Consider the following 23,792-nt stretch of genomic DNA (forward strand, 5'->3'; position numbering starts at 1 on the left):
CGGACAAAGACATGCTTAAGCTTAAATAAATTATTGCAATGCATTCATAGAGAATACCTACTCAACCTCCTACAGATGATGTGGAGTACCAGAAATTCAAGAATGTTCGGAAATAACTTTGTTACACATGATGGTGTCATTGTAAGAGGGGCAAGATTAGTTATCCCTGAAAGGCTGAGACAACAAGCTAATGAACTGGCATACGAAGGAGATTGTGGCATGGCTGAAACTAAATGAGCCCTCAGGGATCAAGTGTGGTTCCAGCATCTTGATGAACAAGTCGAAAGGGAGCTGAAAGCTTGTCATCTCGCTCTGTTGCGCGTGAGCTGGCCGTAAGCGGTTAATTAATTCTGGGTAGAATTGGTGTCTGTGACCCTGTCAGTAGCACACTGGAGCCCTGGGCAAATGTTTCACAAACTAGTGCACCCTGGAAGTTGTAACCCTGGTTTGCATCCATTGATCAATCTGGCAAGCGTGCCTGAGAAAAATGATGTGTTACAGGGCGGTGTTAAATGTTGTGTTAATGACATGGGGCTAGGTGGCAACTTTTATCAGGGACGCACTAGCCACCGTTAAAAGCCTTTCCAGGGGGGAAAAAAACGGTTATTAATGGACTTTAGGCAAGGTTTTAAGTAGGATGAAAAAACTGGGTGTGTCTCAAAGTGACGTGGCCGATGTAATTAAGGGCATGACTTAAAAACAGGTATTTTGCTTCTTCTGTCATTGCATACAGACATACAACAAGTAACATTACACATACAACAAGCCGGTGCTATTGACAGTGTCAATGCTTGTTAGTTGCATAAGATAAATAAGCAACTATGGCTTTGTTGTTTATAATAGTGAAAATGCTTCCATTCTGAAAGGATGAGACTGTGAAAGAACTATAACTAATCTTTTAGAAGTTACATTAAAGGCAGTGAAGGGTGGCACTGCTGTAGTTAAGATATATTTTTTTCATCCTGATGGTGTTCAAAAATGGAGAGCCCGATAGGAACCCGTCTCAGCACCTACGTTTTATAGAACTGACTGTGCTGAGCACCAATAAGACCCAGCCAACTTAAAGCCCTGACTTTAGGGAGGAATTGAGCCCTCGAACTGTGAACGGGAGAGCGGGGTAAGACATAAGGTAACTACAGCTCCCAGCACCCCTCCACCATCTCTTCCCCTCATGTGATGATTACAAGAATGTTTTATAATAAGTGTAAAGAGCGTTCAACTTTCAGAGGTTCATGTATGAACAGTTCATTATTCTAGGTATTTTTAATTGCATTCTGGGGCTTCCAGTTCTGAATGTATAAATCAGGACTACAAATCCCAGAATGCAAAGAGAAGACCTGGACTGCATGAGCTCCTCCCACAAGGATCTGGGACACGAGTGCCTCAGTCTATGCAACATTTGCAGCTAAACAAACTGATTGTCACCAGGTAATTAATGCCCCAGCCTTGTATTTCCTTTTCGCTGCCCTGTGCCATGTGTGACATGCGGTCCTGGTTCACATCATCCACACATCATTGCCTCAAGTCTCCCATTAAAAATGGTACCTCATGTGTGTAAATAGGCCTAGTGCCCTTGGCAAAAAACAGCCCAAAACACAACATGGATAGATATCATTTTTCCATTCAAAACAGAACCGTTTTTATGTTGAGCCTGGGCAGCGCGTGCGCTGCTCTGGGAGCCATGCTGTATTGGAGTAGTATGGAATAGAAGCCTGCCCACTCTCCCCTCATACTTGTCCTTGGCTTGTGTCATTGTCCTTTATAAATGCTGGCTTCTGGTTCGTTAATAGGCTTGTTCGTCCCTCTTTAGTACCACATTGTCTTAATTCGTAACCTCCCATGAGGACTAGCCCTTCAACACAGCGAATCTTTTTTAGTCTGTAAGCACTGTTTTCTTTAATGAGTTTCTCCTACTGCAGGCACAACATGCTTTTCTGCAGCATTCAGCATGCCATGCGTGCTTTCACTTTAAGCAGCCTGTGACAATAGCGGATGCGTCTTTGACTAGGTCTCGCCTTTACAAGAGTTGGAGGTATTGGCATTGTACATGACAATGCCTTTTATTTATGTGTTAATTAACAAAACATAAAAAAGGCATTGTCATTTACAATGCAAATAGCTTAAACTCTCGCAAAAGCGAGACCTATTGAATTGCAAATGCTTGTTTTTTTTTACCTATATTTCTGTTTAATGAATGTTCACTTAATTAAATTGGATTTTCACTTTTTTTTCTTCTTATCTCATTTCTCTCTTTCTGATTTTTTCCCAATTATTTGACATTGTTAATATACAAGCTCTAAATGAGCGCATACTTTCTCTAATGAAGCAACCTGTTGTCGTGAAAACACATGTTGGACCATGATGTCCACTAAATTTATGAATAATAAATACAATTCTTTTTTTTAAACCTTCCTTCATTCCATTCTGAAGGTTTACTGTACGAATCTGAAGCCCTAAAAACTCCATCTCTTATGAATCAGACATCCACCACATATCAATGAACAATAAAACTATTTAGTTGGTTCCGCGCAAACTACAAGCAGGTGTAGATTATCAAGGTTTGAGTGTAAAATTCCACCCTGCTATTGGGATAACAGATGATCACAAAGTAGCACCTGAAGTGGAGGCCAGGACTCAGCCAAAAACGTGGAATACCAGGCTCTCCAAGCCAGTCTTGGGCTTTCTGAGTGAGCTGTGCTCTCAGTCCAGTCTGAGACTTTTCAGCACCTATGGTATTTATGGCATAGGTGAAAAGCCATACAGGAAGCCTAAATCCCACAAAAGGTGGAACCAGTCACCTAGAGAGCTGCAAGAGGGAAACCTTAAAGTAAAAAACACGGGGCAAAGATTGTTCACTGAGGTGGCAGGAAAGTTACAGAGGACATTCGCACTATGCAAAAATGTCTAGTACCACCTCTGGAAGCATATGCCACACACGGTCAGCAAGAAGACTCCTGCTTGTATTTGTGCTCCCTGATGTTGAGGGATCCCACTAGATGACTGACAACTACAGAAACCCTGTGAAGTGCCAGCCAATGCCATAATTTTAAATCTTTTAGACAGATGGCACCTCACACCACTCCACCCCACCCTGCTTGTTGCAATACTACATGGCAGATATGTTGTTCGATAGCACCTGGACCAACCTCATTGCAGAAAAGACATGAGACATGAGACATTTCAGGTTTTCATGATGGCGCTGCTCCACCGCAGGCCAGAGGCCTCGGATTTCCACCTTATCCAGATAACCTACCCTACCAAGGAATGATGCGTCCATTAGCACCATGACGTCTGAAAGGAGTATTTACAATGGGCTGCCACAGGTCATACTAGCATCCACCATCCTCCACAAACCATGTTTTTAGACCAGCTGAAATGAGCTTGAATTCAAGAACCAGTCATACAGATGTAGGAATGTTACGCTGACTAAGATCTGCCACAACCACTGACATTGCCTTTGTAAAGACCTAAGGAACAAATATAATGCCAAAAGGCAGTATGATGTACTTCAAGTTCTCTGAACGCACCACAAAGTGGCAATATTTCCTGCAGGGCAGGTAAATCAAATAATGGCTTCTAATGGACAAGACACACCATCCAATCCTAGAGGTCCAAGGGTAGCAGAACCTATGCCACACTCCTCATCTTAACTAGATTCTCGGAAATAACTTAAAGGTCTATGATACGGCTCAAGTTCATGTCCTTCTTGGGGAGTAGGAAGTAATATGAATCACAAGCCATTCCTCACTTTGCCTCAGGTACAAGCGTGATAGCCCCCTTTGAAGCAACAAACATTTCTTTGGAAAGGGCACTGGTTTGGTCTCCCAACGTTTGAGAAAAGACAGGGTGAATGTGCGAAGCAGTGTCTAGAAAGGTAAAAGGCATAATAAGCTTCCACAACTTAGAGTACTCGTAGGCCAGAGTAGGCAGTTTCTTATCTTGCTGTCAGCTGGCCCAAATGCCCATTTAAAGGCAAATTTAAGGGGTTTTGGGTGTTGTCTGGATATGAACAGGAAGAGGATTCATGCTGCTGCTGTTTTCGGCCACTTCTTTGCATGTAGTGTCAAGAAAAGCTGCTTGTTGCTGGATGGGCTGTCAACAATAGCCAAGACGCCTACAATACACTGGAACTTACTCTACTGAAGGTAGAATTAGCAGGCTGGGGAGAACAATTCCAAGGAGCAAGCTGTACTTCTGCTGTTGCTGAAAAGCTTTAGAGTTGCTTCAGCTTTTTCTCTGAAAAAGTCTAGACATTGAAGGGCATATCCATCAATTATGTCTGGATGTTTTCCAAACTGCAGGGGAGCTCATCCAAGTGTGCAGTCTGATGATGACGCTAGTGCCCACACCCCAAGTGAGCAAGCCATTGGTGTTGGGGTCAGCATATAAAATCTGTCTTGACCCATTTTCAGGTAGTGTTGTAGGAATCTCACATGCTTGGTGTCTGAAGGTGCGACTGTAGAGGCAGACTGCATTAAAAAAACACAGAGCCAGATCACCTAAAGCAAACGTTTCTGTCCAGTGCCAGTCCATTATTTCCCACCATGAAAAGCTGCAGAAAAAAAGTTATGGTTCACCTGGAAGTAGAGCCTTGTACACAAGGTTTCCCAGAGTGGGATGTTGTATCAAAAACATGGGAATCACAAGGCCCTTCTATGGTGACTAGTGATGGGGTGCTGCTGGTGAAGAAAATGGGTCTGACCAGCCTGACATCCTCTGTTGGGTGTTTAGGTCCAGAAAAAGCATGAATCATCTTGAATATTTGCAGTGTGGCCTCTCTGAAAGCCTCAAATTGCTGCTGTGTCATCAATGGCCTGGGGAGCTAGAGGCTCATTGGGTCCACGTTTGGCAAGAGGCCCAAAGAGGAAGGTAAAGCAGGGGTTTCGTTTCTGGAACAGTGGCTTTGAGCTCTCTCAAGAGGTCGGGAGGAGTTTGGAAGTTAAAAAGACTGGTTTACTTTTCAAATGATACTTCGCCAACTTGCCCCTCGTCTTCACCTTCAACTTACTTGACAAGTGCAATGTGGACCAGGACTGACCTTGTGACTTCTATTGTGATCGAACACCCCTTTTTTGTGCTCAGCAAAGTAGATCTTGGCTTCTTGTTCCCTGACGGCTTCAGAATGCATTATGATAATCTGTCACAAGACTTTTCGTCCAGAAGCACGACAGTCAGCCATTGTGCAGATCAGCAAGAGACATCTGCAGCCAGAACATGCAATACAGCTTGAAAACTGCTGTGTCCAGGGTTAAGTGACATCCTTACACACTAACAGCATTTTATTACACTGGAAAGACTATGGGAAATATGGAAATTGGTAGGAGCAGAGCTCTAGATTTTGTCCAAAGGTGAGGGGGAAAAAGTTAATGACGGCGCACAAGGTTGGCTTCTAGCAATCAGAATTTATTGCACATGGCTCATCACCCCAGAAGGTATTCAGGAGCTAAGATCTTGCAGATGTCATTTGAAAAGTCAGGTCTCGAGTCCCCTTCCGAATTACACGAGAGAAGGCGATCGAGTAGGTCATACCAGGCCTTGGCGACAAGGTTGGAGAATAAATTACCTCTGCTGTGGCTTCGGCAAATGCATTTGGCAGGGGGGTTTAGGAAGGCAGAGCACAGGTGTGAGGCAGGTTGGTGGAAGTTGAAGCAGTGGCTGATGTATGCTGGTCCCTGGACGTGGAGAGTCTTGTAAGTGTGTCAGCATCTGGAACTAGCATCTCTTATGGACGCGGAGCTAATGAAGGTCCCGGAGTTGGGGGCTGATGAGGGTCTGTTTGGGAAGGTTAAGGGTGATTCTGGCTGCTGCGTTCTGTATAGTCTTGAGTCTCTTGAGGAGTTGGGCAGTTATTCTGGCCTAGAGTGTTGTCCAGATGGCTAAAGACGAGGACTTGAGTAACGGTTTTTCTGGTCTTGACGGCAATCCAACTGAAGGGTTTTTTGAGCATGCGGAGGGTGTGGAAGCAGGCAGAGACTTCGATGACCAGGCGCGTTTTGGCGAGTTTGCTGTCAAGAATGATTTAGAGGTAGAAGGCATAGTCAGTTGGTGTAGTTCCAAGTATGGGGGGCCACCAGGTGTTGAACCACAGGGACATGTCCTTCCCAAAAAATCAGCACTTCCGTCATTTCCGTGTTGCGCTTCAGGCAGTTGGTCCTCATCCAGTTGGCAACACTCGAGAAGGCGCTGCTTAAGTTTGTCCTGGTGGTGGAGGGGTCTTCCGTGAGCGAGAGGATGAGTTGGGTGTTGTCTGCAAAGGATAAGATGTTGAGTCCGTGGGTTCTGATGATGTCGGCCAAGGGTGTCATGTAGGTGTTGAACAGGGTGGGGCTGAGGGACCATCCTTGGGGTACACCACAGATGCTGCTTTTAGTTCCTGTGGTGAAGCGTGGTAGGCGGATTTCCTGGGTTCGTCCTTTGAGGAAGGATGCCATTAATTTGAGGACATCTCCCTGGAAATCAACGTGGTAGATTCTTTTGATGAGGGTGTGGTAGGATACGGTGTTCAATGCTGCTGAGAGGTTGAGCAGGATCAGGCTGTTTTGCCCCAGTCCAGGAGGTATCTGATGTCGTTGATTGCGGCGATCAGGGTGGTATTTGTGCTGTGGTTTGTATGGAAGCCAGACTGGGAGGCGTCAAGCAGGTTGTGTCTTTCTAGGTGTTCGGTGAGCTGGTGGTTGATGGCCTTCTCAAGGACCCTGGAGGTAAATGGAAGCAGCAAGCTGGGTAGTAACTTTTGTCAGTGGAGGGTGTCTTCAGGAGGGGGTCTGACCTCTGCGTGTTTCCATCTGTTGGGGAAGGCAGCCATGGTGATTGATGCGCTGAGGATAGAGGTGAGTTCCGGTCGGATTTCCTTGTTTCCTAAATTGGAAAAGTAGTGGGTTCAGGTGTCCAAGGGTGCCCCAGAGTGGATGGAGGTCATGATGACCCTGGTGTTCTGTGTAGTGAGTGGATTTCATGCGGTGAACAGAAGGCTGGTGTTCGGTGGTCAGAGGAGGGTGCATAAGTCAATGGGTTAGGGATCCAAGTTGTTGTAGATGGTAGATATCTTGTTGTGGAAGTAGTTCAACAGTGTGTCGCAGCTCCTGGGAAGGGTAGACCATGCTCTAGGTAGCTAACGGGCATGAGTACTCGGACAATGTTAAATAGTTCCTTAATGTGGTTGGTGCTTGCTTGATGCAACTTGCAGGGCATCTATTTTTCTGTCCTTAATGCATTGGTGGTATATGTTGGGAGCTGGCTTGAAGGTGGCTCGGTCTGTAGGGTTTCTGATGGTGTGTTATCTTTCTAGTCACTTGCAGCTGCGTTTGATGGTACGGAGTTCTGGTGTATACCAGCTGGCTTGTATTGTGGCTCTGCTGGTTTTTGCTGGCTTCATGGGGGGAAGGGGGGGGGGGGGGAGACTGTTGGCACAGTTGGAGATCCAGGTGGAGAAGTTTTGGATGGCCTTTTCCAGAATGGTTGGGTCGTCAGGCTTGGTGGTGTTGACGGCATATGTCCACTGGGTCTCTATTATTTTGTTCCAGGTGCAGTGAGCGGAGCTTGGGGGTGTGGTGGTGCCCGAGCAGCCTGTGATGGTGAAGGTGACTATGGCATGGTCAGTTCAGGTGAGTTCTGTGATATGGCTCTACTTGACTGTCGCTGGATGTGAAGATCAGGTCCAGAGTGTGTCCTGCGCCGTGTGAGAGGTTGGTGACCTGTTAGGTGAGGCTGATGTTGCTCATGCTTTCCAGGAGGTTGGTGGAATTGGCGTCTTTGGGGTCGAAGTTGAAGTTTAGGTCACGGAGGAAGATGTAGTGCTTGGAGTCTATGGCTAGAGGGATGATGTGTTCGGTGATGGCGTCGCAGAAGCAGACTCGTGGTCCTGCAGGCCTGTAGGCAAGGGCGCCTCTGATGGCTGCCTAGTATCTGTTTGAAGTTGAACATTGAGGTGTTCCATAATATAAGTGATGTCATCTTCGATAATGGTGCAGTGGAGAGCGTCCTTGTGGATGATGGTGATGCCTCCTCCATGTTCATTGGTGCAATCCTGGTGTATCATCTTGTAGCTTCCAGATATTGCGGTGGCGATGTCGGGGGTTGAGCCAGGTCTCAGTGATTACGATCACACTAGGAGCGAAGGTGTTGGTGGTGTCCCAGATTGCTGTGGCGTGTTAGCAGAGGGACCGGGCGTTGAGCAGGATGCACTGAAGCTGTTCCGGGGTGTTTGAGGTCTGTGAAGGGGTGTGGCAGGGGGGTTCCTATGCAGGCAGGAGGTCCTGTGTTGCATGTGAAGTGGCAAAAGGTCAAGGGTCCTTCCGTCGATCGGGGAGAAGTGATGCAGCAGTTGTTGTAGTGTCTGGGGTCCAGGGCCAGAAGCTCAGTGGTGGAGTATTTGTGAGTGGCCAGAGGGTCAGAGGGGGAAAAGAATTGCACTAGAGTTCGATAGCACCACCTACCAGCACTTATGAGCAGTGCAGAAATAAATAAATAAAATAGATGTGTCTGGAGAGATTAACAAGGTGAGTACTTTCAATTTAGACATATACATAAGAATGGACTGAAGATTATTATTGGACAAGGCAACTGTAGCCTTGATTTTCTCCTGGCCCAGGACGGTTCAATTTTTTAATTGAATCATTGAGTCTAACAGCTGCAAACAGTGCAAAGCTCGACTGTTCAGAGTTTTAGTCGAACCTATCTGTCGACATTTCCTTTATGGGGTGGTTAAGAGTCATTAGTAGAACATCCATTTCTAAGTTTGTAGAAATGGATGTTTGAGTGAATAGGTTAGATTTGAATGTGTTTGAGTATGAGTGGAGTGGGGGACAGATTGGAAGAGGTATTTTTTTGGTATTTGATTAGCAAGTGTTGCATGTGGAAATAACATGCTTTTAAAAGCCACAATAAACTCTTTCAAATTGTGATACATTATGTCAACAGTGATGGATTCAGTGATGCCAACAACCATATAATACCATAAAATGAGTTTTCAATTGTCACTGGTGAGGTTCTCAGCAATGCATTACATGGAAGACTAACGTTCTGAAACAACCTTACAACTCATCTAATTAAAGAATTATTGTGAGCTCAGATGGAAACCATCTCAATCTGTATTATTAAATTGATTTGTTAATATCAAATCACAGCTGTGCATAGTACGTTTAAACCGACAATCTGATGAATGCTAATCTGTGTTCCTCTTACCCAATCTACACCAAACTAAGCAGAAAAGTGGATGATTTTCAACTTCACACAATAGGTCTTGGCATTAAGATGAACAAATCATTCTCTAGCAACTACAACATGACATTTAAATGGCTTTTACCTGTTTTGAAAGAACCTTCATATGTTCAATGTTTCCCCGGCAGTAAGCTTCAAGTATTAAACCAAACTGAACCGAAGTAGCAGGTACATGTATTTCGGACCTATACATGGAAATATTAAACCGTAAGAAAACTGCTGTGTTATTCTGGCAGCTAAAAGAATCTAAGCAGCCATACAATTTATTATTCTTCATGAATTAATATTCACATAGTAACTAACAATGTTATCTATCATCTGGACAATAACTCAGATTAAGTTCTTGTATAGTTACTGACCTTTGGTAATACTCTCTCTAGCAGATATTATATGCAGCTGCAAATTCTTCCCCTCTCGAATATCCCACACCACTATTCTAGATTTGGAGAATTTTCCCAGCAATGACTCCTGTGCTCCTCCTACATGTGGCTCCGTGTGGGTCTGCAGCAACCATAGATTGTCCCATAAGTGAAGGAGCAGAACTGCATAGAGGTGCCGCCCCTGCAGGCTTAAGTCAGTTTCTTAATCTTTCTCCTTGTGAGTTAAGACACGGATCACTTAATCAAATGGTTTGTGATGATGTGATGAATTCTAAATTGGGACCTTTTTAAGATATGCAGAAGATTTATTTGAAAAATGGAGAGGAAGGGCGGTGAGGAATCTGCATTTAGAGTGTCCATCAGAAACAGTGTTACAGATGTTAAGTAACTTGTCTTTCTGATGTATACTTCTAACTTTGCATTTTTTAAATTCCATTTAGAAATTCATCAGCAGAAAAAACAAAACTATCAGCACATCAATATTGTGCAGTTTATCACAAACATGAATATATATATATATATATATATATATATATATATATATATAGCTATATTTCTTAAAGTTCATCTTCTAGAGATCAGCATTCCAATATTTTCTCCGACAAACCATGTATAAGAGGCATGAGTTGTATAGACCGTAGTCTTCAAACACAGACAGGAGTCAGTTATTTAGATGGAATCTATTAGTGGATTCTGTGATTCCTTAATGGGGCCATGTGATGTATTAGATTTGGCTAATGTGGTTTCGATCCTGTAACTGGAGGAGACAGTGTTCCACCACTGGGATAAAAGAGGAGGGCTGGAACCTATCCACTAGCTGAGAATTTGTTAGAAGGCAATTGCTGTTGAAGGATCAAGAAGGTAAGTTTGCAATTTGTTTAGGTGATTAGATGGGGTAAGGGTTAGGAGAAGACTCTTGAGCAAAGAGTTGCATTTGATTTTTTTTCTTGCTTAAGAACCAGCCAATTAATTTGCCCATCACCCCCACTTCTGTAACCTACAAGGAAGTCAGGAACATCTATTCCTGACCCACCAAACTGGACCAACTGAAAATATGTGCTTCGTCAGTTAATATGTCATAATCTCCATCCACAGTGTAACTAATCAAGGATAAAAGGAAGGAGGGAGCACACCGCCTCATCCCAGCACAGTTCACCCCATTGCATTCTGGTAAGTTCAAAGTTGCTGTAATTTTCATCAAAATCGGTGCATGTAGAGTTGTTATCCATAGTCACACGTTTCTGGGTTTGGCCCTTCATCATTAGAGAACAGAAGCAGTAGAGAGCAGAAAAAAAGTGATCTGGTGTTGTTGAAATACTGACCAAGTCTTCACAGGTCAGTGCCACTCTACAGGCACACAGGTGCATCCCAGGTGAGCTCTACAGCTCAAGGAAGCAAATTGAACAAAAGTGGGGAGTAAGCACACTGCCTCTCATCCCAGCACAGTTGTGGGCTAAATCCAGAAAAAAACTGTCTAGAGATAAAAGCACTACCTGGACCAATTTTGGTAAATAAACTACAACAACTTTAAAGTAAGCGTACTGCATTTTCCCAAATGCAATGGAATGAACTGTGCTAGGCAGTGTGCTCTATCCACCCTTTTAATCTAGAAGAGACCCAGCTGTTGTGCTAAATCAGCCTCCATAATGCAGGCTATCATCTTTGTTTTACACAGATGGCTTGAATTCCCCAACAAGCACCCTTAAAGCAAGGTCTCCCAACAAATGATTATTGCTAGTTCTGTCAAAATGAAATACTAACATAGAACACATGTTTTTCTGCCCACATCAAGCCACGTTCTGGAGTCTAGTTTCTTAAGACATCACCTTCATTCTGCCAAATAAAAAGTGCAAGCTCAAGAATCTTTTCCTCCTGAGCGTACTTTGAATCTCAGATGCTTCACCCTAAGAATATTGCTAAAGCAGTACCTTCCAAAATGTGGAAGATTTGAGGTTGGACTCGTACCAAAAAGCAAGATATTTACCTTAGGTAATGCTGTTTCTGGTGAAAACTTTATTTACCCAGATTCCGCACCTTTAGAATATCCCCAGCAACCAGACTGGATCCAGAAGATTTAAATTGATTTGCTTCTGTGCACTGATAGGCAGCTTAATGCTGTTTTGTACCAACTTCGTTCTGACCAAGAAGTGATGAATGGAGCCATATATAAGTACCCCTACATGTAAGCATAACCCCTTTGTGCTGACGTCTGTTTCATTCTAGACTCCATCTGCCCCTTTGGACACACAGCACAACTATAATCAGAGATACCAGTGTACAGATTCCTAGGTAGTGCACAGGAAGAGAGACCATTCCACACAACCGGGAGGAGTTAGGGCAATGAGGAATCTGCAGTTATGTAGAGTATCCAAAAGAAAGTGTGTTACCAAAGGTAAGTACCTTGTTCTTCTGACACTTCCAATCACTGATTCGTCATCATTAGAATACATAGCAAAGCAGTACCTCCCAAGGTGGTGGGTCTGTGGAACAGATCTGATCAACAAGTCCTGCAGAACCAGCAAGTGAAATTCCGCTTTCTTCGGAGCTAGCTGTCAAGGCTCTACTGGTTCGTGAACCTGTGCAGACTCCCACGGAAGGTAACAAACGAGTCATACCTTTTACAAACCTAATCACAAATAGATGATTTGAACAAGGATGGCTGGTCCAGTAAATGTAAAAATCTTAAAGGACCAACAAATGTCCTTTAACAAAGTCTACAACAGGTATTTTCTTGGCCAGGGATAAAACAAATGATAAAACGTCTAACAGCTTGGCCTGTAATGGGTCGGGATTGCAGGTGCCACATAGGCTACAAACTTGCCCAGGACACAGCATAGACTGACTTTGTAGAAGACGCCGTGCAACAAGGATGACATCCACAACCTTGAGAGAAAGCTTGAATGCAGTCAACCGCTGCTGCTCAAGCTCAATTCCCATGCATGGAAATGTGGATTACAGAATCTTCGGTGCAGGACCCTGCCCTGCTGCAGCAACAAAAGATAGTCCAAATGCAGTAGGCTGATTGCTGACAAGACACTTATGCCCAGAAGTTCTAAGTACCACACTCTCTTTGCCCAAGCCAGAGCCACTAGGATAACCTGGTCTGGTTGTTCTTCCTCTTCGTCGGATCTCCAGGCAGGAGAAAAAGCAGTGGAAAAGCAAAAAAGGAGTCCTAAGCTCCACTATACCAGAAAAGTTTCTCCATGGGAGAACATTCTCTGGAACTCCAGTGTGAAAAAGAATGAACTTTGAGCCTTCTAAGAAAAGATCTAGCTAATTTACCCATTGGTGGAAGATGCCTAGTAACCAGCTTAGGGTGTAACAGCCATTTGTGATATACTAGGTGACACAGGCTGAACTCATCTGCCTGGGCATTTAAAGATCCTGCCAGGTGATTTACAACAGGAAATGCCCTGACAGGTCATCCAGATCGAGAGGCAAAGTACCTCCTGGTTCAGGACCCAGAACACCACCCTGCCCCTGCTTATTGCAGTACCACTTGGCAGTGGTGTTGTCCATGAGCATCTGAATCAGGCTTCCTTTGATGAACATTAGGAAGACCGTAAGAACTAGGTAAAAGGCCTGCAACTTCAAAAGGTTCATGAGGAGATGGATCACCACCAGAGACCCCAGTCCTTGGATTTCCACCTCTAACAGATGACTTATCCATCCTAGCAGCGACGTAACCATCCCCACCATCAGTTCTGGGTGGGGCAGGGAGAAGAGTCTGCTGGTTGTCCAACAGAGGTTGAGCCTCATCTGCGGGTCTTTTGCAATCTCCTCTGAAACCTGGATGGAATTTGATAGGTTCTCCTGGTGCTGGGCTGAGTGACACCTCAGGTTCTAATACAGAGCCTGCATATGCCATCATGCATAATTGACGAGCAGGATGGAAGTTACGATTAGGCTTCAAAGCCACTGTCATCAAGACGCAGGACTGAAGCAATAACATCAGCATCATAGCTGGAATGTCCTGGGGTCTGTGGTGGAGAAAAGGACAGAAACTGGCCATATCAAGGATGGCTCCAATGCAAAGGAGTCATTGTTAAGTGTCAGGTGAGACTTTGGCACACTGAAAGTGAACACCAACAATGTCTGAAGCTTCACTATGGTCTAGAGGTCGTCCAGAACAGACTGTGGTGAGCCCCCCTTCAATAGCCAGTTGTCGAGGTAGAGGAAAGCTGGGTTGCCCTATCTCCAAAGATGTGCCATTGCCATCCTTTTCGTTTACACCCAAGAGGCACTGAAAAGGCTGAAGGGGAGCAAGGCAAAGTAAAAATGCTCCTGGTCCACAACCGCAATTAGAGTTTGTGGGACAGGAGTACAGGCACATGAAAGTAAGGGTCCTGGGGGTCCAAACAACCCATCCAGTCGCCTGGATACAAGGCAGACAGAACCTGGGCCAGCGTGAGCAACTTGAATTTGTCTTTCTACAAATTGGCATTCAAAGAGTGGAAAATTGAAATGGGACTAAGGCCCCAGTCCTTCGGCAAATAGCGGTAGTAACAGCCAGTCCTTTTTTTTATCCAGGAACCTCTCTACAGGTTCTTTGGTCAACAGAGCCTGCACTTTTCAACAAAGATAGACAAGTGATCTTCTGACAAATGTTATAACATGGGTGGAAGATGAGGTGGGTCAAAAAGAAATTAGAGTGCACTGCATCTTGGGATCGTATGGAGGACCCACCTTTCAGATGTTCTTTTTTGCCATCTTTCAAGGCAATGTTTGAACCTGCCTCCCTCAGGCTGGTTGTGTGCAGCTATGGGCAGGCTAAAATGGCTTGGAGGAGGGCATCAGAGAGGCAGGAAGTGTCGCTCCCGATGGCCTGGGCATCGTCTGCTTGATTCCCGGTGACCCAGTGAAGGCTGGGGTTGCGGGGGCGGTGGGTCTTGGCGTGGGCGGTACACCAACCATCAGGAGAAGCCTTGAAAGGACAAACATTTGAGGATACCGTCTAACAGAGGTAGAGAGGCCTAGAGAAAGAGCTGTGCCCCGGCTTCTTTCAAATATTCCAACACTGCATCAGCCTTCTCATCAAATAGGCGAGACCCATTGAATGGAATCTTCATTAAAGTGGCTTACACGTCCCTAGAGAAGCCAGTGGAAAGCATCCAAGCAGGTCTCCAAGGCACCATGCTAGTGCTGACTGCTCTACCTAAGCAGTCAAAGCAAACACAAGGACATGATGAACAGAGCGTGGAAACTTTTCAGACACTCGGCCTCAGTCACAGATCTGGGTTGAATCCATCATCGCTCTTTAGCTCACTTGGCCACCCTAGTTCAGACCCAGCCATATGCAAATTAGTCTTGACCCTGTGCCTCAGGGAAACAGTCCAGCCCTAACTGCCAAGCCAGCTCTTCCCTCAACCGGAAAGAAGCATCCTGGGACCAGTTTCGGAATAACATCCCTCCTCTGCCAGGCTACCTTGAATCCAGTGGCAAAGTGAGCAAGGGACCACGTCTGGGCGTACCCTGCCAATTCAGGGCGAACAAAGCAAACACAAGGAGATGCTGGACAGAGCGCTGAAACTTTTCTGATACTCACCCCAGTCACAGATCTGGGTTGAACTACACTCACAGATCTGGGTTGATCCATCATTGTTCTTTAGCTCACTTTGCCACCCCAGTTCAGTCCCAGTCAGGGCTGGACTGTTCCCATAAGGAACAGGGTCAAGACTGATTTGCACTTCGCCATCCAAGTTCATAGGATGGCAAAGTGAGCTAAAGAACGATGATGGATTCAACCCAGATCTGTGACTGGGGGAGAGTGTCTGACAAGTTTGATCGCTCCGTCCATCATCTCCTTGTGTTTGCTACCTAAGCAGTCAGCAGTCCAGACCCAATGGCGCCCTGACGCTCTTGGATTGGCCAGAAATTTGCCTGGAACCATCTGCATGATCTCGCGATCCATGTCTTATAAAGCATGTATATATCTCACCAGCATTAACTCACATTAACTAACTGGGAGGCTAAAGTGGCTAAGTAATGTCTCCTCTCCAAATGATTTAACAAGTTTCTACTATCTGTGACTAGAAAAGAAAAGAGCTTCACCACAGTGGTGGAAGTCTGAACCACCAGAGACTAGCATAGGGTTCTGCGTCAAAAATTCAGGGTTGCATGTCAACCTGTCTGTTCAGTGGAGGACAGAAACAAGACTTAGCCCAGGTGCCATTAGAATGTCACATAAGAGTTAGATTAAATTAAATATATGGTTCAGAAGAAGTTTGTGCTGGTTGCAAAACCTCTGTTGGCATATTGGTTTGGACTTCCATTGCTGGCAGCTGTAAGTGCAAAACCTCCACTGCATGTCACACTACAATGACAAAGGAGAAACTCTTCTGTTGGTGGTACAGGAGGGAAACACAACCCAGTATCTTAGGAGGTGTCTAACCCACTAGCATCCTGCACATCCAGATAGAAATTGATATCCTGTTAAGTTCAAAATTTTATAGAGATCTACAATTACCTATGGAGGTGTCCTGGCACTGGGTAAAAGCCCATAGAATGAAGCACATCATAAAGTAGTAATAACTAAAGTGCACAGAGCCAGGTTTTTAAGGCCTCTCTGAATGCTAGCAGTTCTCAAGTGTGGCTCACAAAGATGGAGGGTGGCTGTTTCATGAATAAGCAGCCCTAATGGAAAAGGCTATACCTTCCGTCCCTTCGGATCTAAAATTTGGAACAGCAACCAGATTTGCTTCAGTAGACCATAATATTCATGTACCAGTATAAAGCTTGACCATCTGTCAAGAGTTATAATGGTCCTAATCCATGAAGGGCCTTATGCACACAGTTAAGAGTGTGCTGAACATTACTCTCTAAGGCAGAGGCAGTTTATGAAGTACATAAAGAGTGCCCGAAGCAGAGAAAAGGCGATTAAATTAAACTGCTAGTCTGGTGGCAGCAGTTTGAATACTGTAAAGCGGATTCGAAATATCGACTGGAGAACCAAAAAATAAAGAGTTACAATAACCCAGTCTACTTATCATAGTGACTGCTAACAAGGAATACTATGAGCTAGGAGATGCAGCAGAACAAGAAGTTACTTACCTTCGGTAACGATGAATCTGTAAGAGACATAGTAGTTATAGATTCCTTTCCTTAGAATTACCTCCAGGCGTCAGACTGGATCCGGAGAATTTTTCTTCAGCAGTAACCCTGCTCGTTGGTAGGTGGCGTCTGTCGACTCTGCGTCGGTCGTCGCTGGGATGACGTTACGGTGCCTACTTAAGACGCCGACCCTGCCCTCTTATGCCAGTTCTGACACGACTTTCCACACCAGATGCACAGAGCCATGAAAGAAACCGACCACTGGTGCGCCTCACTTGGGCCCTACAAGGGAGTCCCTATCCCTAGAAGTCAGTTCGCAGAATGGGGAGAATGGGTGGGGAGGTAAGGAATCTACCATTAATAGAAATCGTTACCAGAGGTAAGTAACTTGTTCATCTGAAAGAAGCTCTTAGTTATATATTCCTTGCCATATAATAGATACCCCAGCAATACCAAACCCAGAGGAGGGACTGAGATTCAAAATCACACCAGAAGGTCCTGGAGAACAGAACAGGCGAAATAGCCGTCCCTCCGTACTCGGACTATCCAGGCAGCAATGTCTTGTGAACGTGTCCGTAGAAGCCAACGTGGCCGGCTGGCAGATGTCAATGAGGGGGACTCATTGAAAAAGCAGTGGTTCCTGCCGTAGCTCTAGGGGAATGAGCTTGCAGCCCCACTGGAGGTTCTATTTTAGCGAAAGCGTAACAAATCTTGATACAAACAACGACACATCGAGAGATGGTACGCTTTTGACAAGCCCGAACCTTTGTTGGCAAATGAAGTGCTGATCGTCCACCTGGAAATCTTTTGTGCAGTCAAGGTGGAAGGACAGAGCATGTTTAGGGTCCAGACGGTGGAGTCTCTCCTCATCCTTCTTGGAAGGGTACGGGGCGGGAAAAAAGTTGAGCAGAGTAATAGTCTGTCTGATGTGAAAAGGAGTGACAGTTTTAGGAAGGAGGGCCTCGTTCGAAACACCACTTTGTCCAGATGCACCAAGAAGCCAGGGGGCTTAGAAGGAAGAGCCTGAAGCTCACTCACTCTGTGAGTAGAGGTGATGGCAAAAAGAAAGGCAGTCTTTAGAGTGAGAAGCCTAAGAGGACAGTTGTGAAGAGGCTCGAGGGAGCGCACATAAGGTAAGTCAAAACAAGGTTCAAGTCACACTGAGACATTATGAAAGGAGATGGAGGGAAGAGATGAATAATGCCTCTAAAGAACCTATTTACAATAGGCGACTTGAACAAAAAAGGCTGATCTGGTAGCCGAAGAAATTAAATGGCTGCCAGGTAGGTTTTATGAGTGCCCAGGGCAGAGCCCTGCCGGGCGAAAGAGAGAAGGAACAAAAGAACCTCAGAAAGAGGGGCAGAAAGGGGATCCACTGCCTTTGCTGTACACCATGCCACAATCTTGTTCCATCGACAGGAGTATACCGTCTTAGTGGAGGGACGCTCGGCTGCCAAGATGACATTACAGACTTCGGGAGGAAGGTCAAAAGTAACGCTGGGCAGGGAACTCCACTGGCGGAGCTTGCATACTTCGCATTCAGTGGAGAATGTGAAGTTCATGCAAAACTTCAGACTACGCAGCAGAGCGCAGTTCAGCCCCAAAACACCCCCACCCCCGCGTCCACACCCCACTTCCATAAATATTTTTTTAAATAAAAATTAAACTAAATAAAACACAACTTTATCACGGCGTCTCCAGGCAGCCCGGAGACGCCGGGATAAAGGTAAGTGTGTTTTATTTAGCTTAATATTTAGATTATAAATATTTATTTATGGTGGATGGATGCGCAGAGCGGAGCTCCACCCAGAGTCAGGCGCCGGAGACAAAGCCTTAGAGCGACGACGCTCCAGGTCCCATGTCACGTTAGCCGACCGACTGGGGGGGAAGGTGAAGAGCGACGGTGCTTCTTTGCCTTCTTCTTGTGCTTCGACTTACCCAAAGAGTTCGAAGACTTGGACGAGGTGTGGTAGCTCCGCGACCGTTCTCAAAACCTTCCCTTTGAGCAAGACCGTGAGCGACGCGGAGCAGACTGGCAGGCCTCCAAAAGCTTTCAGGACCACTCCCGCAAAGACTTTGGATGCAAGCCCCGACAGTAGGAGCACAACTTCGGGTTGTGGTCGCGCTCCAGACACCAGAGGCACACGAGGAGCGGATCCGTCACGGATAGCCTGTGACAGGAGTCACAAGGCTTGAATCCGGTCCAACAATGGGACAAACCTCACGCACCAGGAGTCAAAGACTCGAAAAAAGACATTGACAATAGTCAATGGCTGGAATGTGTACAGGAGATCAGTGCCAGTACACTGGTGGGATAAGTCTCCCAGTGACTTTCCCGGCAGGAACTCTAGTGCAAAGTAGTGCTGACATTGCGTTTTTTTGGGTGGCAAACCGATCTAATCAGGGCGCGCACTATTGTTTCAAGATTCTCAGTGCCACCACAGGATGAAGACACCATTTGTGGCCCCCCTGCTAACATGCTTAATACGCCCGTGCTGGCATTCAATGGCCCTGCAAGTGGTTGGTCAAAAGGAAGATTGCCCACTGGTCAAGCAATTTAAATAGACGCAGGAGCTCCTGGCACAGGACCCCACTAAACCTGGTGTGTTGCAGTACAACATAGTGGTCATAGTAGACTAGGAGGGTCTGGTTGCACCTTTTGCACTTTGGTAATCTTATAGCGTGACATAGACCTGGTGCTGCCTATGTAGGTTTCATGTCAGAGACGGGAATTGGAACTGGATCCAGCAAGGCACCAATGGAGTCGTGGAGTGGATGCTGCACAAGGGACTGGCGTGGTTCTTGAAGCCAGAGTGAAAGTCTGTGCCGGGTTCAGTGAAGGTTCAAAAGTATATTGCATGGGGGAAGTTGGTGTCAGGGAGGGCCCACTGGCAGAGGTTTGACTAGCAGCTCATGTGGCACCATAAGGTCTAAGGACGCTGTAGTAGCGACCAACAACATCATACAGAGGCCTAAACCTGTTCGGGATAGACTATGGCCAGAGGAACTCTGGGGAAATTAGGACTAACTGGGGAACCAGAATAAAGTCTTAAGATGCTTGAGACAAGCAGTTCATTCAAATGTGGACCTCACAACTTCTTACGTGATTACTGCGGTGGGTGGAGGCTGTGGGCATCTAATCCTACCTGCCTTTCTTGTGCTTATGGTGCATTTTCAATTTATCCGGAGACTTTGAAAGGGAGCAGGACTTCACGCAGGGTCGATTTTGGGTGGGCACCTACAGATCAGAGTACAATATCAGAATATGTTTGGCAATGTAGAACTTTGTTTCGTCGTCTCGAATGGCCTTCTGGTGCAACATATGAGTGAATCGTGAACAGATCCCAGGTATCAAAGACTCACCAGTGCATGACCTATGTGATTCCTGCTGTCATAGCATGGCTTGAATCCAATTGCCCACAGGTGAGGGTGTAACATTTTCCCTAGCACTCTGTTGGATTTTATTTTTTTTCTGAGTCGTCAGAGAATGAAAAAATTTGGAGTGGTGGATCTGGCTCAGAGTCAGCACACAGTGGTGGAGTTTCTATGCGGCTCTGCTCGGTCACTTCTAGGGCAGTGCAAGGTTGACAGATCCAAATGGCGCCACCTTGTAGAGTGCAGGAGTCAATTTTGGGAGAATTTTATGGATCCGGTCAGGTACCTGAAATATTCTAAAGGTGAGGAATCTGTATGTAGAAGATTCCATCAGATAGAGTTCTGTGGAATAGAAGAGTAAGTTGAGAAGGTCAGTATGTTTAACATGGGGGCTGTTAGTAAGAAGATAGAATGAGTACAGTTTCTTGTATCATACAGATGCATGCTTAGAAGGAGATGTTCTTTGGTTGTTAGCAGAAAAACACGGACTCTGGTACTAGTTTTCACGAAGTGAATAATGTACAAAAAGAAATTTTATGTTAAAAAATATGCAAGAGAATTCATGCGTGGGAAAACATGATGAAAACCGTACACATGGCGAGCACACAATCAGCAAAGGAAACCCATTTCTTACACCTCATTTTTTTCAGTTTGATATGCTATTTAACAACATTTCAGCAGGAAAATGCTTCTGTGATCATCACAAGTCAAACATGGTAGGTGAACAAATTGTTGTAGAACTCAAAAAAGCCCATAATACATTATTATATTACGTAAGAAGAGTGACAGGTTGTTATAGTATAAAGGATTAGAGTTCATAGGCCTAGATGGCAGACTGTAACAGGTCAATTAGGCATTCCCCAAGGCAGGTGTTCTTAACCTTTTGATTTCTGTGGATCCCCACTAAATCACTATTGGATGCTGGGGGCCCTAAGCAATTTCTATTATTTGAACCTCAAAACAACAAGAAAATATACAGACATACACATCAAACAAATACACAAATTATTAATTATTATATTTAATTCACAAACAAACAAATCCAACATAAATCTAATTTTTATTTTTAATGAGATGGTTGGAGCTTCTTTAAAAATGTAGTCTTATTTCTAAATTGCAAAGTCATATCCTACGCTTTAGCACATTAGCTCCTAATGCAGGTTATCTTTTGTCAGCGCATACCTGTGCTTCAATTAAGTCCATAACATTGATATTGTCTTAACATTCTTATTTATTGTAGTGCACTGAGACTAGCATATTGTTGCACTGAGACCAGTATAGTGATTGGAACGTAAGTATTTATCTAGCTGTAACATTATATTATGTGCTTTTATGATTTTTTTGTAGATCGAATAAAGGTTAATTGAATTGAAGTCCATCAAATCATCATTACTAGGTTCCATTTGCTGTACTTGTGCTGCTCCACTTTAATCACGGTAAGAATATCAACTTACATTTCATCCTCCGATTTCAAATTCCTTCACATTTACAGACAGTTTAAAAATGCTCTAATTAGCGATTTATGTAAATTTACTTTATAGTCTGCTTAAATTATTTAGATTTTCTAAACAGTGGCCCCAGGGGTCCTCGGATCACAGAAAAAAGAACCACTGTTTTAAGGTGTATAATAAAGCCTTCTTAAATATCTTCTTGTAACCTCAAAGCCTATAGAGGGTTGTGCATCATGATTGGTGACTTTTTCGAGCCGTACGGTCACTGGTAAATTAGTCAACAGTTTAGCTTCTAATCGTGTTAGAGTAAGGACACCCAGCGTCATTACGGACTCTTCGACGCCTTGTCAGGGGTATTAAGAGCTTAATACAAGCAATTACAATACAATTACCTAAAGACGTTTCAATGCACCACAAATGCCAAATGATGCCTTTAGTGATGAATCTATTTTACCTAGTATGCGAGCGAGCATCTATACAAGAGTATTCAGACAATATACTCAATACTAGAATAAATGGTGAATAGGTTAGTCAAAGTCCTCCAAAAAAAGATTTGAATGCACAGACAGATGGGCTTGAAGCAGGGCCAGAGATGCATTATTACAGAATAAAGTGTAACACGCCCTTCAGAACTCATGTCTGGTGGCACTTGCAAATTATTCTTAAGGAAAAATAACTTGTATGTTTTTTTAAACGCGTATACCATAAACGTTCATGCATCAAATGTTTTCAAAAGCGGAGAGTGACCTACCAAATCTAGTACACCATACACTTGACAATGGTCAACACTGTGTTCCCAAGAAGGTTTTGCTATAGGGGTCAAACAAGCAGCAACATCTTGTGTCACAAATTTTTAAAAATATGCCTGGCCAAATGCCTAATTTTTACACGATTTACTTAAATACTGTACAAACAATTAAGCACTGGCAAACACAATAGGCCTGCTTAAGGTGCTACGGCATACAATCAAAGCCTACTTGTGCATTTGCAACTACTTGCATGGCATCTCAAGGAGGCACAGAAAGACAGGCTTAAGACGAAGCACCAATAATGCGTGTGCACTTGTACATGCCCAGTTCATATGCATTAGCACACTGCAGCCAGACTCGATTGGCTTTGCAAATCCTGTTTTAATCAGTGAGACGCACCAAGTACAAAGGGTATACCTAGACAATCAGTGCTTGCTATGCTGCAGGACTCGTGATGTACCTCTACAATGAAGCCTGACAAGGCCTCAGCTCATTTGAAGTTGCTTGTGTTTCCTTTCAGAGAGGGTACAGCTCATCAGTTTGGGGTGGACTCTCCCTAATGGAGCAAGATAATGACGATTTGCATATGGTTGGTCCTTGTCTGAAGTGGCAAAATGAGGCAAAGATCTGATACACTAGTATGCAGCCCAGGGTAATTACCAGCAGTTGAGATTAATTCAAACATTTAACTCAACACTCCGTGGTTACAACTGCGGTCACTGGCATAGTCCCTGCTTTGCTGGAAGCTGTTGCTGTCCCTACTGTGATAGCAACTGTTATCTTTATTGTAGTTCCTGTAGTGGCAGCAGCCGTTTTTGCTGTGGTCTTTGATGCAAGTCCAACTGTTGTGATTTCTGCGTTTTCGACAAGCTTCTGTATTCCATGATTTGGCTACAACAAACTGGTCATGGAGCTTGTTCTTCTTGTGATCACAGTGGCGTTTGTCACTGCTTTTGTCCCTGCTTTGCAGATCGGGTGATGCTGGAGTCAATGCTATTTTGGCAGCTATTGCCATTACTGTGGTCCGTGCTGTGCTTGTAACTATTGCTGCAGCTGTTGTTCGTATTGTGGTGGTAGCTATGGTCAGAGTTATTATGGCAACTCTTGGGGCTACTGATGTCACTGCTCTGGATGCAACTATTGTCACTGCTGCTTTTCCTGCTGAGTTTGCAGTTGCGACCACTACTAGTCCCCTCATGTGGTGGAAGCTGTGAACATGCCTGCAGTTACAGAGCTGTGGTCAATGCCATGATTACAGCGATCATAGTTGCTGTGGTTCCTGAATCACTTTCATGTTTTGGCCCGTGCTGTGGTAGCAACTGTTACTGCTGCGGTGCCGCTGTCAAAGCTGCAGTCACTGTTTTGTCCATCCAGAAGTCGTTGCTACTTTTGGTGCAAATGGGGTTGATCCAACAGACCCAGCCTTACTTTTTTTCATTAATCACTTAAGCTAGGCTAGCAACCAAAGAGGTCTCTTGCAAGGACAAGAAAGAGTGACCCACTTCTTAGGAAGCATCATAGATGCACTAGTCAACTAAATGTTCATGTAACATAGGCCGTGCTCCACA

General features: G+C 44.7%; 1 protein-coding gene across 7 annotated transcripts in view; it reads right to left on the reverse strand.

Moving 5' to 3' along the window:
- PIK3CB (phosphatidylinositol-4,5-bisphosphate 3-kinase catalytic subunit beta) overlaps positions 1 to 23,792 on the reverse strand; it is a 999,444-nt gene that overhangs the window by 169,758 nt on the left and 805,894 nt on the right. For all 7 annotated transcript variants that reach the window (XM_078666107.1, XM_078666113.1, XM_078666108.1 and 4 more), the window contains one exon: positions 9,305 to 9,404. In XM_078666107.1, coding sequence (XP_078522233.1) covers positions 9,305 to 9,404 — 100 coding nt within the window. The remainder of the gene's footprint in view (positions 1 to 9,304; positions 9,405 to 23,792) is intronic.

The sequence above is a fragment of the Lissotriton helveticus genome, chromosome 11 (assembly GCF_964261635.1).
Source record: "Lissotriton helveticus chromosome 11, aLisHel1.1, whole genome shotgun sequence".
Classification (NCBI taxonomy): Eukaryota; Metazoa; Chordata; class Amphibia; order Caudata; family Salamandridae; genus Lissotriton; species Lissotriton helveticus.